General features: G+C 54.0%; 1 protein-coding gene across 2 annotated transcripts in view; it reads right to left on the reverse strand.

The window, feature by feature from the left end:
• Positions 1 to 172: 172 nt before the first annotated feature.
• TBC1D20 (TBC1 domain family member 20) overlaps positions 173 to 15126 on the reverse strand; it is a 31939-nt gene continuing 16985 nt past the window's right edge. For both annotated transcript variants that reach the window (XM_053244773.1, XM_053244772.1), the window contains exons 3-8: positions 13532 to 13612; positions 12449 to 12635; positions 10556 to 10657; positions 6293 to 6434; positions 5419 to 5603; positions 173 to 4251 (exon numbers count right to left, since the gene is read on the reverse strand). In XM_053244773.1, the coding sequence (XP_053100748.1) occupies positions 3993 to 4251; positions 5419 to 5603; positions 6293 to 6434; positions 10556 to 10657; positions 12449 to 12635; positions 13532 to 13612 (956 nt within the window). In that variant the 3' untranslated portion in view covers positions 173 to 3992. The remainder of the gene's footprint in view (positions 4252 to 5418; positions 5604 to 6292; positions 6435 to 10555; positions 10658 to 12448; positions 12636 to 13531; positions 13613 to 15126) is intronic.

Below are 15126 nucleotides of genomic sequence, written 5' to 3' on the forward strand. Positions count from 1 at the left end.
GGCTTGCTTGGAAGAGCTCTCATGGACACAAACTGGACTGCACACCATGTGCAGCCAGCACCAAAGGCTGAAGGGAGGAGACGAAAGCGAGAGTCGCCCTACGCAGGGAGGAAAGCTGCTGCCCTGAGAGAGAGAGAGTGTGAGAGAGAGAGTGTGTGCTGCAAACACCTGCTTTAGTAAGTGGGTATAGCATTTATTTTTACACAATGGCAGGCCCTGTACAAATCTGCATCTTACATACATATGTATAACCTTTATACAGAGTGGCGAGACAACCAGAGATCTCTTTCTGTGAGGGGGAGGGAACCCCTGGCTTCCCTACTGAAGAGGAGGGGGGGGCAGCGTGTGGCCACACCCCTGGCTGCCTTTACCCCAGGAAGACTGCGATACAGCAAGGGTGGCAAAATCTCTTCTGGCTACTGCAAGTCTGACTTCAGTGATCTGGAACACCATTTGTCACTGTGCTGATTCAAGGCTGGTAACGGTCGTGTTTGTATAGCCTGCAATTCACCATCCCATCGGCTGTATGCAATAGCAGCTCTTCTAACAAGCCAGGAGGGCACCCAAGGAGGTGCAGCTGCCTCTGCTTCCCGGCAGCACCTTGGGTTGCTCCTCTCCCACCCTGCCTAGGAGCTGTGCTGCCTGGTTAACCGTGCAGCTCTACCTGATGAATGGCTAGCCTGCAGGCAGCAGGGGTCTTGGGTGAGAGAGAGAGAGGAGCAGCCCGAGTTGCTGCTGGGCAGGGGAGGCAGCTGCCCCTCCTCTGATGCCCTCCCTGGCTGTGTGGTGCCACACAAGGGACTCAATAAACTTCCTGGGTCTGTCACCTGCCTGGGACTGCAAATCCAGGGGAGTGGCGAAGCAGCTCACTGGTCACCCTACAAGCCTGCCAGGTTGCATTTGGCTTGGTGGGTGGCGCAGCTACAGCCGCCGCCCATGACTGGCAATCCTGGCAAGAGGCAATGGGCACCCTGCTTCACTGCCATGGACACTGGCAGCTCACTTTGGAGCACAAGACAAAGACTGGATGACACACGGCCATCACATTCAGCCATGTGAAGGGGGAGTGGTGTTCATCTCATCACATGCATGGAGCAAGGCCCTTCCTTCCCTTGCCCCTGCCTTCACTTCGGTCATAGTCTTCCTCCCATCTTTGCTTCTAAGAAGAGCTTTCCCCAGCCTTCTAGCAAATGCAGACAGGAGTCAAACTGGACTGACGTTTCCTCTGGGGCAATAAGAGCCAGTTGGAACAAGCAGCAGAATCACCTGAGAAAGGTCATCAACTGTTGCCACTCTAGGCTGTAAGGGACCCTCTGCCTTGATTCCCCTCCATGGGTGTGTGGGTCTTCCTAAAGACAGAAAAAGAGCATGCCAACGTCTCCCGAGTATGCTCATTTTCGACATGCAGGGATTTTTATCTACATTTAAACACACAGGCAGGAGCATTCAGCCGGCAGCACAGCCATCTCACACACGCTTTCCCTCTGGATTCTACCAGTTGCACAAACCAGCCTAAAAGGCTTCGTTATACAGTAGCAAACATCAGCCAGGAAGTAGATTTCCCCCTCCTTGCAGCTGCAAGCGTTTCATTGTAAACTGCCTTGAGAATTTAATATTGGGCGGTATACAAGTGTGATAAATAGATTTACTTGCATGCTGCCGACAAATCATTTCTAAGTCTGCTACAATTTGCTTCTGTTGTGGCAGATGCTGGTGAAGGGGAAGGAAATGACTGTTCCATTTCAGCATGACAAACTGTATCATTAACGTATCTGTTAAGTCCAGCCCTTCTGCAGGCAGCCAGCTACAAAGGCGAGGGCCTCCGGTCCGAACCTCTCTCTTTCTCGGCTGTCTGTTGCCCACCACCCAGACGAATGCTATAAAAAGGCTCCGGGTCAGGAGGCAGTGGCCAGAACCCACTCTTCAGAGGGGCCTCCTGCAAAAAGGTGAGCCAGATTTCTGGGCAGAGGCCACTTCCTACCAAGGCAAGAAAAGGGAAGCGCTAAGGAGCAGGTGGGCCTCCTGGAAGGCCTTCCTCTTTAACCCAGATTTCGATAAAGTGCTAAGTACAGCCATACTTCACAGGCTTCCTGCCAGTGCCTTCCCGTTAACAGAGGAGCCCGGGCCATCTCTGCAGAGGCTGCTGGTTCCAGGCACCTGCTCTACAAGAGGCCAGAGGAGGACATGTGTGTGGGTGTGTGTGTGTGCATGTGTGCCGGTACCCTCCCCCCGCCTCCGACACACATGGCCATGGCTGGCACCTCATTCCCAGCACTTGGCAGCTGGGACGGGGCTGCTAGCAGCAAGGGCACATGGCCTGGGGCAGCTGTTGGTGCCCCAAGCCGGGGGCGAGGGTGGGCTGAGCCGCCCCAGAACACAGCTGGACTGCACTGCTCCATCTCAAGAGCAGGGGCTCCAAGAGCCACCACCAGCTGAAGCCATACATATTTTCTGGGGGGCAGGGAGTGACAAGTAGGCACAATTCAGCCAGAGGAACAGCCACTTCTAGGGTCAACACTAGGGCTGTCGAGATGAGGGGCCCAGCAAACAGCATGGGAAGAGTTCTCTCCATTCCTCTCACCTTGCTTCTTGTGTATGCAACTTGCAATGCACCACAGGGCTCAGCACTCGTAAAAGCAAGACAATTGTTTCAAAGAAATGCATGCATAGGTTAGCTGCAGGTCTTTCTACTGGACAGGTCCTTATGGGCGCCAGGCACAGTGGCGGCTTCCTCTGGAAGCTGCGTTTCAATGGCAAAATACACTCTTCCTCGTCCTCCAGTCCCGAACATGGAGTAGGAATCGGACTCAAAACTGTTGCTGTAGGAATGAGCTCACTGGAGTCAAAACAAAGCTATTGCTCCCACAGCCCGGCTGGCTAGTCACTGCTGGAATTTAGGTGCCTACACAAGCACACACTTCATCATGGCCAGTGACCTGGTTGGAGCTGTTGATCCTTCGTTTCACCCCCAGGATTCCTAGCCGCCTGAAGAGGCTGTCTTGGGTCAGAGAGGGGCAAGAGTGGTTTGCTATCATCAGAGCAATGGTGGTGTGTGTTAGGTAAGGGCACTTGTGAAAGGGCTTCTTGGAAGAGGGAGGAGGTAGAGGTGTGTGTGTGGGGGATTCTCTGTGGGGTGCATGGGACTTTGGGTTTCATATGCAGTTGTTTACTGGGAGAATCCTTCACTCACCACGACCAGTGCTTCTGTTTCTGGCTGTGGAAGGGAACTCTTAAGGCCCATTCTCCACACCACAAACTTTGGTCCTGCAGCAGGTAAGATTTCACAGCTGGAAATCTGAAGGGCAAGCGCTCGTGGGCCAGGCCCCAGCCTTCTTGCAGAATCCTGGCCGGGCGGCTAGAGCACAGCTACTCCTCCCCCAGGACAGGTCTCGGCTCCCGCTGCAAGACAGCACTGGTCAGTTGGCTGCAGAAGGTAGAAGCAGAAGTGAGCAGGAATCTAAGGAGGTCCTCGTGCTTTGACCTGCCCACAACTGCCTGTCCTCTTTCCACAGGGAAAGGAGGTCTCTGGACACTTCTCCCCGACATGCCTCCCTCTGCCTCCTTTTGAGTTCATATTGCAGAAGGAACCAACGTCATTCTTGAACACATCCACAGTGGATTCCTCTCTTGTTCCCCGCTGCCCCCAGCAGCGACAAGGGAATTCCAAAGCGCAACACCTCCCCAACTACTTTCCAGGCACACAGGCCCAGCACCTGGGCTGGGAATTGTGGAAGCACCACAGAACGGAAGTCCTCTGGCCTTCGGGTGACACAGAGCAGTCACGGCCAGCTTTCCTGGAGGAAGAGCTTTCCCCAAGAAGCTCTGGGTGCTTCCGTGGCAGCTTCACAGCAGGGCTGCCTGGATGTGGGGGCAGAGAGGAGAGCAGAGGGGTTAGAAACCGATTTGCCTTCTGCAGGCACAGCTGTCCACTCCTGCCACCCCAAGCGGGAGAGGAGCGTCCTCGTCTTCCTCACTCCCCTCCCCAAGGGAGCTCAGGGAAATATTTGCAATTCAAATTTGGGGGCCCACTCCAGGGCACTCTTCACCACGGCCAAGGCTGCTGCGCCCAGGGCCACGGTCAGCCCCATCACGGCCAGCTTGACAAAGCGGTTGGTCCTTGGTTTCGTCGCCAAGAGGGAGTTGGCCCGCTCCTCTGCGCGGAGTCGCTCTCGGAAGCGCTGCCGCAGAACCGTGTCGGGCCGCTGCTGGGCTGAAGCCAGCTCAAAGTCCTTGAAGGTGGAAGCAGCGGTTCTGGATGGGGACAAGAAAAGGAGGCAGGGGGTATCAGCACTCTGTGCCCAGAACAGAGGCGGCTTTTCTGCCGGGGAGAACAGAGCTGCAACGGCCACTCTGATCACCCCCAGCCTCAATGGCTGAAGGAGGCCAACAACAGCTGGGGACCCCCAAGACTGAGAAGCCCTTGGGGGGATGAAGAACCAACCCAAGGACCTGCTTTGCTTCCATACACCTGGTGAAGTGGTCTTGTGGAAGCACACCCATGCTCCATTTTTGTTTTCTACAACTGGAAGGTCACTTCTTGGGCATTAGGCCTCCCCAGACAAGGGCATGAGAATCCATTCCATGGAGGAGCAGGCCAGACCACTGCAAGTCCTCCTGGATGCATCTTACTTCTCCCACACAGGTCTAGAGAACTGTCCCCACCGAAATCGGAGACGGGCGAAGGGCTGCCGCTTAGTGGCAGAGCACCTGTTTGGCTTGCAGCTGCCCCCAGTCTCAATTCCCAGCATCCTGGGGAAGTCCCTTGCCTGGAGATTTCCAGATGCTGCTAGTCAGTGTCAGCAATACTGACCAAGGGTCTGCTCCAGTTAAGAGGCAGCTTCATGCGTTCATGGCAGCAATGAAGCAGCCATGATGCTCAGCAAACATGAGCAAGCTACTCTGCAGCTGCATGTCAAAACCTTGCGTAACCCTGCCCTGCCCTGCCCAGCAGGCAAAGAGACTACTGAATACGCAGGATGCCCAGAACTGGATAGCAGCACTCCCAGCATGCAGTGGTGCTTTAAATCTTGGGTGTATTGGGGACTGCTGTTCCGGTTTGTCTGTTCTTGGCCTCTCTCACATTGCAGGAGGTCTCTTAAAAGGCTTCAGCTTGAAAGGAGTTCGTTTCCTTTCCAGTTGACATTTTAAGGCCTGAACTGAAGAATGGGCGGCTGCTGCTGCTGCTGCTTCTGTATGCCGCAGAAGCGTCTCTCTACCACCAGCAGTCCCCAGATCACGTTACGAGCCACAGCTCGAGTGCACAGGACCACTGATCACATGGAGCTGGCCACTCTCCTTTCCTTCTGCGACGGTCCTGGGGAGACTCATCGCCAGCCACACACCCACAGAGAACTGGAGCAGGTTTAGGGGTGTGTGCACATCAGGCACGGCTTGCCCACACAGGCTTGCACTACTCACCTTTCGGCTTGCTGCTGAGCAGCCTCCCGGGCGAGTTCCGACGGCGGGAACTGGACAAAGAGGTCCCCAGCTCGACTGATCAGGGTCTCGTAAGGGAGGTCTTGTGGGATCTGGGACAAGAGGTGGTGGACGGAGGCCATGTCGCACTCACAGGCCAGAACCTCCTGCGCTCGGTAGAGCACGATCTGCAGAGGGAAGGAAGGAAGGAAGCAAGCGGATACCTGGCTTGGGTGGACGAAGGCACTGCCACTGCCTCTCCCCATGGCCCCCAGCCAGGCGTGCCATGGCAGGGAACCCAAATACCTCTGCCAAATCATGCCACATGGAGGGTTCCTCTCTAAAGGGCATGTCTGTCCATGGAGATGCTTAGCTTGGGAGTGGCATCGTTTTCTGGATGCAGCATGTAGCCTGTGTGTCAGCCTGGGAGTTCTGTATTTGAGGAGCCGCCTGTGGTAAGTAAATGGTCCCCAGAAAACTAGATGCAGCCCTCTCATGACTGCGCAAGGGCACTCTTCTGTCGCAAGAAAATGCAGGGACACAGAGCAGAGAGCCCCCGCCCTGTACAGAGAGCCCCTTAGCAATGCGTCCGCTCACTCAGACAAGCAGCAGCCCGATCCTCCAACAGGCGCTCCCCCCGCCCCCAGTCTGGGCTTCTGGCCAGGGCTTTCTGCAAGCCCCCTTGATCCTCGGCTGTCCCCATTCTGCATGGGCACAGCAAAGCCATTCAAAGGACCAAGGAGGGGGGGGGGGCAGGATGAGCTCTGCTACAGCTCTTTTCACACGAGGCCTGAGACTGGAATTCTGCAAGGAGGACCAGCTGCCCGTCCCTAAGAGCCACATCCCTGTGGAATCCGCTTTTCAGCACGACACCCACCTCTGCCGCAAAGTAAATAGGCATCAGTGGGTGGCATGCCAGGAAGAAGTCATAGAGCCGCACGACGTGTCTGAAGTCGGAAAGGACGTGTCCAAACCAGGTGATCAGCCAGCTGAGAGCAAAGATGGTCCCCACTTCCGCCCTGTGCAAAACACAGAAAGCACCAAAATGCAGACTTAACGAGAGCAAAACGATTCCCTATTAGGAAAGGAACACACCACACACAAGAGAGGGCGCTACACACACACACACCACTCACTTGTGGCCAGCCCACTAATGGGGCACGGTGGGGCAGCAGCCTCAACTGGCAGAGGCAACCCATCAGCAGCCTCCACCAGCCCACCCTCTCAATGACCATCTCATTAGCTGCCCCAGACTCAGCAAGTGGCAGTGGGAAGAGTCCTCCTCCCTGCCATTTAATGACCGAGGGGGAGACCCCGAGAAGAAGAAGAAGTGTGGAGTCCCAGCCTGTTTCTTCAGTTGGCAGGGAATGGGACTGTCAGACAGGAAGAGAAGGGCACGGCTGCTCTCAGGAAGGGAGAGAGAGATGGATGTGCCATGGCTGAAATATTTGGGCAGGGAGGGAGGGGCGATCAGCTGGGGAGATGAAGTGGAGGGAAGCTGCTGAACCGTGTGCTATGTGCACTGCAGAAGCGGCAGCAACGGCTTGCCACGCGGCCTCAGGCACCAGGGAGCTGGCACTTGCTCCCCACTGCAGGAAAATCCTTCTGTAGGAGGAAATGAGGAATCTCTAGGTGAAGCCCTCAGCCCTGGCTTAGGGATGTGCACGAACCAGTCTGCAGACTATGTTAGAGGCCTGCGAACTGGTTCGACGCCAGGGTGTATGTTGCTTTAAGGGCGGGGGTTGTACTTACCCCTCCTGGCGCTTTATCCCCTCGGGCGCTCAATTGTTTAGTGAAATTTTCGGGGCGGCAGCGTTCCTCCCTGCCGCCCCTGCCCCCTTGTTGACCGCAAAAAGCGGAAGTAACTTCCGCACAGGTGCACGCTGCACAGCATATGACGTGTCCGGTGTGTGTGCATATCAGCAGCGGGCACCTGCGCGGAAGTTACTTCAGCTTTTCGCAGTCAACAAGGGGGCAGGAGCGGCAGGGAGGAACGTTGCCACCCCGAAAATTTCACTAAACAATTGAGCGCCCGAGGGGGGGGGAATGGCGGGAGGGGCAAGTACAACCCCCGCTGCCCTTAAAGCGGCACACCCCCCTGGCAGACCATGCCTCTGCATGGACCACGCACATCCCTACCCTGGCTCAATGCAAATGTGGCCTTGCTTATAAGTTCATTGCCAGCTGTGGATTTCAGAGCTCCAAGGATTTTCTGGAAGGCAGATCCATTGATCCAGCAGAAACAGGATGTTCTGCACTTGAGATATCGCCTACCAATACTTGATCAACCTTCTCCCAACCCAGAGGCCGCCGAATCTTCTATACAGGTTGTTTTCAGTGACAGGTCAGGCAAGCACCTGCAGGGATACTGGAGGAGGAGGAAGTGGAGAGAGAGTTTTTCTCCCTCTGTCACAACACTATAGAAGGGCATCATCCTGTGAAACCGATTGGCAGGAGATTCAGGACAGACATAAGGAACTTAAGTACAGTTTCACATTGTAGCTGCCACAGGCTGTGGCAATAGCCGCTAGCCTAATGTCTTCAAAACAAGAAGTCCTCAGAGAACAGTTAATAGTCCTGATGGTTACATGCTACCTCCATGTTTAGAGGCAGAATGCCCCTGAACCCTATTGCAGGAGAGCAATGGTGTGAGAGGGGGCTTGCCTTCATCTGCTGCGGGGGGGCTTCCCAGAGGCCTTTGAGAGCCAGCACAGCATAGTGGTTAGAGTGTTGGTATAGGACTGGGAAGACCCCAGTTTGCATCCCCATTCCACCATGAAACTCACTGGGTGACTCTGGGCCAGTCATGTATCTCTCAGCCTAACCTACCTCACAGGGTTGTTGTGAGGGTAAAAATAAGCATGTACACCTCTCTGAGCTCCTTGGAGGAAGAGTAGGATAGAATAAATAAATAAATAAAAGTTTGGCTGGCCACCGTGGGGAAGAGGGTGCTGGACTAGAGAGGTTAGGCCTGATCCAGCAAACCTCTTCTCATAGTTAGCTCATGTACAGGAAGTGCTTCTCTGGGGAAGCGGGATTGCACTAGACAAGCCACAGAGGCTCCCTTCCTTCCAGACTCCAAATCCTGACAGCTTGCTCCGCCAAAAGCACTCAGTCACACCATTCCACGGGCTGGGGCTTTGCAAAGGACATCCCACCGGCCAAGCAGAGCATTTTATCCAAGCAGCAGACTGTGATCTCTCCCTCCCCATCCCTTCTCCACAGTTCTGCTTCAGCTTTGGGGAAAGAGAGCAAGAAGTCTCGGATGCGTCACATGTCAATCTGCTGGAAGAGAGCTAAGCAGGCAAATTATACTGCCCAAGACAAGGGAAGGAGTGCTGGACAGCGGCCACTGTTGCCCACAAAGCGCGATGTGAGCCGGTTTGCCTTTAAAAGCAAAGATAATGCAGCCCACATGGCAGTGCAAAGTTGTGACAGAGACGTTTCTCAAACAGAGCAAGGGAAGCTCTCTCAGCCCTCAAGATATTTCAGGCAGAACACTGGGAAGCTTTACTGAGGGCCCACAAGGAGAAGCCTGCCAGCCAGCCCCTGCACACCATCTGCTCTACTAGTGTGGTGCAATACGTTATTTGCTAGATGCCAGAGATCTAACTCTAGATCCTTGCTCAGTCATGAGCTCACTAGGGGGCATTCCCCAAGTCAGACCCTTGGGCCACCGAGCTCAGTATGGTCTGCACGGACTGGCAGTAGCTCTCCAAGGCCTCAGGCAGGGGTTGATCCCAGCACAACCTGGAGATGCTGCCAGGGAGGGAAACTGGGCCCCTCTGCCTCCAAAGCAGATGCTCTACCTCTGAGCCACCCTGCTACATTTGCCACAAGGCTGGTGCGGGCAAGTTATCCTCCTGTCTAGAATGCCTATGGCCACTTGCCACAGCAGCACCACATGGAGAGAATGCATCCCTGTCTCCACTCTATGAAGACTGGCTGCCACCAGCAGAGGCCCTGGAATGCACCACAGCAGGCAATAGAGGCTCCTTACTGACCCCCTCCTTGCCAGCCCCACATTCTTGTCAGTGGGGAAGAGGGTAGAGAATGCCACCCTCTCATTCTCTCACCACACATACCGTCTCGTCCTCTCTGTCTTTCTCTCTGTGTCCCTTGCTTGAATGTTGCTCTTGCATTTCTACCGCTTGCCAGCAGATGGCCCTGGCTGTTGGTCTTCTTTCTAAATTCCTTTCCTCCCTATTAGAGTGTTCAGTGGGATCAGTTGCCCCCAAATGAACTAATTGACAAACTTACTCACTGCTCAAGTTGCATATTTAGTGCCCCAGCACCAATCAGGACCAGCCTTTCTTTTCTCCCCCACCCACAAGGGTGAGCAGCAGCTAGCCCTGCCCCAAATAAATCATCCGAAAAGCTGACAGGCCCCTATTCTGACCAATCGCCAACAAACAAGGCCAGCCCAGTCATCGGATTTCCCAGGGTCCTTCTAGGCAGGCTGAGCAGACTCAGAAGATTCAGTCTGCAAGCAAACGGAGTTCAGAACGGGTAAAGAGGGCCTGGCGATCTTTCTCCAGCCTCCCCTTCTCTAGAGGGAAGCCAGACTTCTCACTCAGCACCCCGACGAAGTTCTCAGGAGGCAGTGGATTTCTCTAGCATTCCCTGGGAGCAATTTTCTTTTTTTTAAAAGCCACTAACAAATCTTGGCAACATTCAGAGATCTAGAGAATGAGGGGGAACATGGGGGATAATAGTGGACTGGCACCTCCTCTGGGCGTTCTTTTCCGAACAGGCAAGCTGACACCCCCCACCCTGGCCACCTTCCCTCTTGTTCTGGGACATGAAGCAAAGCCTCCTGCTAGCTCACTCTTCTTTCTCTTAGTCTCTCACCCCTCTGGAGGGTGAAAGAGGGATCGGGTTATAGCTTCCAAATAAAACAAGGCATTTTAACTGAAATTTAACTTCTCATCCCGTGGGCCACTGTGTGAAGCAGAATGCTGGACTGGATGGGCCTTGGGCCCGACCCAGCAGGGCTGTTCTTAGGACCCTGAAGAAGGCACTGCCCACCTGGGCACAGCAGCAGAGCTGGATTAGAGTCAAGGAGGCTTCTCCAGGTCGAGACTTACATTGGAGCCACTAAAGAAAAACCCTTTGAAGAATACACCGCACCTTTACGTACCTCTGCATGAAGTCATGCAATTCGGGATTCACCTGGTCGATGATGGGCATTAGGTAGTTTAAGATGTGCTTGGTGTTGTCCATTGTCGGGTCCATGAAATCCCTGCCGGACAACAGAGGTAGAATGAGCAAACTCCCTGTGCAACACACCACTGATGAAGTCACATGCCCGGCCAGCCGGCTGCTTAGGAAAAAGCCACAAAGTCGCCCATCTTGTCCTTGTCAGGGAAATGGGATCATTTTCCGTCCCAGTGGTGAGAGGGCTTCCTATCGCTCTCACAGCAAAGGGCTTTTTGCTCCGTGCTCCACTCTATTCTCTTTCTTCTGCCCAGAAGATGCATCACATCTCTAATCCATCCAGTCTCCTCTCCAATCCCACTTCCCCTGCATGACTTGCACTGTTTCTGCTGTCTTTGGATAAGGACCCACAGAACACATCCTACTCCATGAGAAGCAACAAAAACGGCAGATCCTTGCCCAGAACCGTCGTTCTTGCCACGGCCGGCACTGCAGGTTAAACAGTCTAGAAAGCAACAAGGAGGATGGCAGCGTCTACCGCCCAAGAGCTGGATTTCAACCATCCTCTTTCACAAGAATCCAGTGGAGATGGCGGATATCAAAGGGACAGGGAAGCATGGTACGGAGTCAGGATGTCACTCGGAAGCAGCTGTTGCCTGCTGGTCTCCACAGTCTGAGCATGCAGCTCACAAGAAGAGAAGCCTCTCCCCGCTGCCGCCCCCCCCCCCCGCGGCTCATTTCGAGGCCCCCTGTGCCCAGTTCCTAATGCTTCTCTCTGCCTGAGCATGTATAAGTGGTGCTCCCTGGCCAGCCAGACTGTGGCAGGACAGCATCAATCCTACCCCAGGCCCTGGGTGGAGCAACCTACCATCCAGCTGAGGAACATCCAGATGCTGCACTAACGAGAGGGAAGAGGAGGAGCTGAAGCAAACCCACCCACGGCCCCTCTGGGGAACTGCTGGCTTGGCCCAGCTCAGCTCCTGGGGCTACTTCTCAGGCCCTCAGTCCAAGAGAGGCAGAGCTGGCAGAAGAGGTGTGGGAGGCATGCAGAGGGCCTGGCTTCCACCTGGAAAGGCTCATTGCTCATTTCAGGCAGGGGGAACAGCCAGCAGACGCTGGGAGGAGAGAACCGACAGCTTAGCCCGTGCCAGCAGGCTGTGAACTGGAGCAGAGGGAAGGGGAAAGGAACACTGCTAGGGGGCAGCCCAGAAACCCCACCACACCTGTCTAGAGAGGAGACCTGTCAGGGAGCTGCTCTTCTTTCTTTCCAATCCACTCATTATTATTATGATTATTATTTTACAGGCAGAGGCAGCATTCTTTAGTGGGTAGGGATGTGCACAAACCAGTTCGGAGGTCCTTTTCCAAACCTATGAACTGGTCCGGTGTTTGGCCAGTCCTGCGGGGGGGGGGGGGCAGGGTTACCTTTAAGGAGCAGCGAGGGTGTCCTTACCACCACCCCCGCCACGTTTCCCCCGCTGGAGCTCTCACCCAAACCGCTGGCACAGGGTGGCAGCGTACCTCCTTGCCACCCCAGTCAGCGGCAAACTGGAAGTGCCCACACGCACATCGGACACTTCCGGTTTGCTGCTGACCGGGGCGGCAAGGAGGTATGCTGCCGCCCCATGCCAACAGTTTGGGCAAGAGCGCCGGCAGGGGGAAACACGGCAGGGTGTGTGGTAAGCACACCCTCCCTGCTCCTTAAGGTAATCCCCCCCACCGCTGGACTGGCCGCACGCTGGAGCTTGCACATCCCTAGTCGTGGGACTGAAAGCCAACCAATATCTGGCCCCTGCAAGCCAGGCAGAGCCCCAGACAGCCAGACGCTCTTTCAGCCCTGTGCAGAATGGCTGCCTGACTACACAGACGAGAGTACCTGAGGTGATGGGTCGACAGCCTTTCCACGAGGGCCGTTGCCAGTCTCTCTCCCACAACAAGCAGGAAGGTGACCACGATGTCATGGTAGCCCTGGTAGTAGTGCAGCTGCGGGTTACGCTGCAGGACGTGCAGGATGCTGTCAATCAACTCTTCCTGCAGCCCCTCCCTCTGCTCATCGGGCATGCCTGCAAGGAGAGCAGCAGGAGAGGGTCAGTGGGGCAGCAGCCCCATTGCATCAGTCACCTCAAGTCGTGCATAAAGAACCACAGCTGCATGGCTTCTGGAAAGGCAGGGCTGAGGATGGTCTCCTGAATGGAGTTACCGACTTTACCTGCCTCTGCACCCCCATGACCTTCCTATCGAGAAGGTGCACAAAATATGCTCGGAGGCCATGTGCGTGCCGCCGTCGTGCAAGGGCAGCTTGGGAGAGTGGCCACTGGTACACGCTATGGCAGCTGGGGGGCACGCAGCCTGAACGGGAAGCGGTGGTAAGCGGTGAAGGAGCAGGGATGGACCTGCTCTCCTCCCTTTTAAAAAGGTGCTGGGGATGCACCGTGAATCACTCTTCGAATCGCAATTTGTGTACATCCCTAGTCTGTCAGCATGCAAAATGCTTTCCTGCATCATGAAAAACAGTGGGACTGCCACATGTTGTTGGATGCTTTACCTCCCTCTGTAAAGAGAGGTTCTCAGCAAAGTGACTCCACAGAGTGAGGGCAAAAACCACCTGCTCTCTCGCTTGTGGCTGAATAGTAGCAGGTCGTAATTCAAGCAACAGCTGGAGGAAGTGGAGCAAATGCATTACAGATGGAACAGGAGAGGACTTTCTCGGGGACCCGCTTGCACCAGGCCATGGAGGCGTTGCTACGGCCAACTCAAGACACGTGTCTAAGCCATCCACATAAGCCAGTTCAACTGCCCTAGCTTCCTTCTACAGAACAAGGGTATCTGGCAGAAAATGCTCAGACCCCTTGCAAAACTGCAGCCACCAGCATCTTTGGAAGGCGCTACAACAAGGAAGTGCCTTTCGGTCCAAACTAGTTCTGCAGTGCACTCCCAGTGCTTCCCTTATGACTGTTACCTGGAGGGAAGCGCCGAAGGGATCGCCTCACATCTAACAACACTTGCTGGTAGTCTTTGTTGTCTTCCCGGAGCTCCTCTCCTGGCAGAGACAGAAGAGTGTTACAAACTGATTCTAGTCACAAGCAAGAGAGGGGTTCTGCCCCAAAGGAACCGAGAAGAGACACAACACAGCCAGAGAGACTGGAGTCGTACTTAAGTATTCATCCCTCCTCAAGACACGGCTTGCTGGATGCATTGCGACACAGACGATGCTCATTCTTAGCAACTAGAAAACATCACAGCAACTCTACAACAACAACAACAATTTATACACCACTTTTCAACAAAAGTTTCCAAAGTGGTTTACACAGAGAAATAATAAATTAAAAAAGATGGATCCCTGTCCCCCAAAGGCTCACAATCTAGAAAAGAAATGTAAGATAGACCCCAGCAACAGTCACTGGAAGGATGCTGTGCTGGGGATGGAGAGGGCCAGTTGCTCTCCCCCTGCTAAATAAAGAGACTCGCCACTTTTAAAAGGTGCCTCTTTTCCCAGTTAGCAGAGGCATTGCCCAGGCAAGGATATTGTAATGCCATGTTTTGCCATCATGCAAAACAAGAACCACTTTTTCTCTCAGCCATGGTAGAACCTGCTGACTGACAAGAACAGTCTATATTAAGTGGGCTGTTAGTTCTAGCAAGGAACCCTTAAAGGGAATGCACCCAGATATCTGCACAGAAGCCCTGCATCCACCCACAAAGAGTGGGGCACTCACATCCATCTGGCCCAAGGGTAGTTGCTAAGAAATACTTGTGAAAGCATTTAGGCTTCTTTGTAAATAGCACCACCTGTGTGCTTGCTGCTGCAGCCATACAAGCACACTGGCTCACATATCTGTAAACAAAATAGATAAAGATATCACAAGCTTCTGATGGTCTCTCCTCCAATGGAAACTGATTCATAAGGGCTATCCTGAATCTCTGACCAACTGAGAGGAAAGAAAGAAGTTTGCACTGCTTTTGCCCATCTGTGCCTTAAAATCTGAATATAGCACACAAGGAAAGCTATATTTCATATATAAATAAAATACCCTGTTTCCCCGAAAGTAAGACCTACCCTGAAAGTAAGACCTAGCAGTAATTTCTGATGTACTGCTAATTGCCCTAGTGCATTTTTTGGGGCTAAAATTAATATAAGACACTGTCTTATTTTCGGGGAAACACAGTATATGGCCTGGCTGTCCTTGAAGTATTTAGAGCAAAATACATGGCACAGCAAGGCCACCTACCCAAACAGTCCTTTTGCCCTTCAGAGTTGAATTCAATATAGTTTTGGTTTTGCACAGTATCCAGATGCTAGGGGTTGTTCTGAGGGAACAGAACTGTCCTTAGAGAGTAATACCAAACTGATGCAGCAGAGGGTGCAGGGACAGACGGAAAGATGCGGAAGCAGCCAAGGGGCTCCCTGGACAGGTACGAGGAAGAGGAATGGCCCACTGAGGCGGAGGGGCTGGCACAGGACGACCAGGTGGCATCTTGCTCGGAGGATTCGCGTGACTGAGAACTCTGGAGAGTTCTCTCTATAGGGCATGAATGAGTTGGACTGGCCTATGG

The sequence above is a fragment of the Hemicordylus capensis genome, chromosome 4, assembly GCF_027244095.1.
Source record: "Hemicordylus capensis ecotype Gifberg chromosome 4, rHemCap1.1.pri, whole genome shotgun sequence".
Classification (NCBI taxonomy): domain Eukaryota; kingdom Metazoa; phylum Chordata; class Lepidosauria; order Squamata; family Cordylidae; genus Hemicordylus; species Hemicordylus capensis.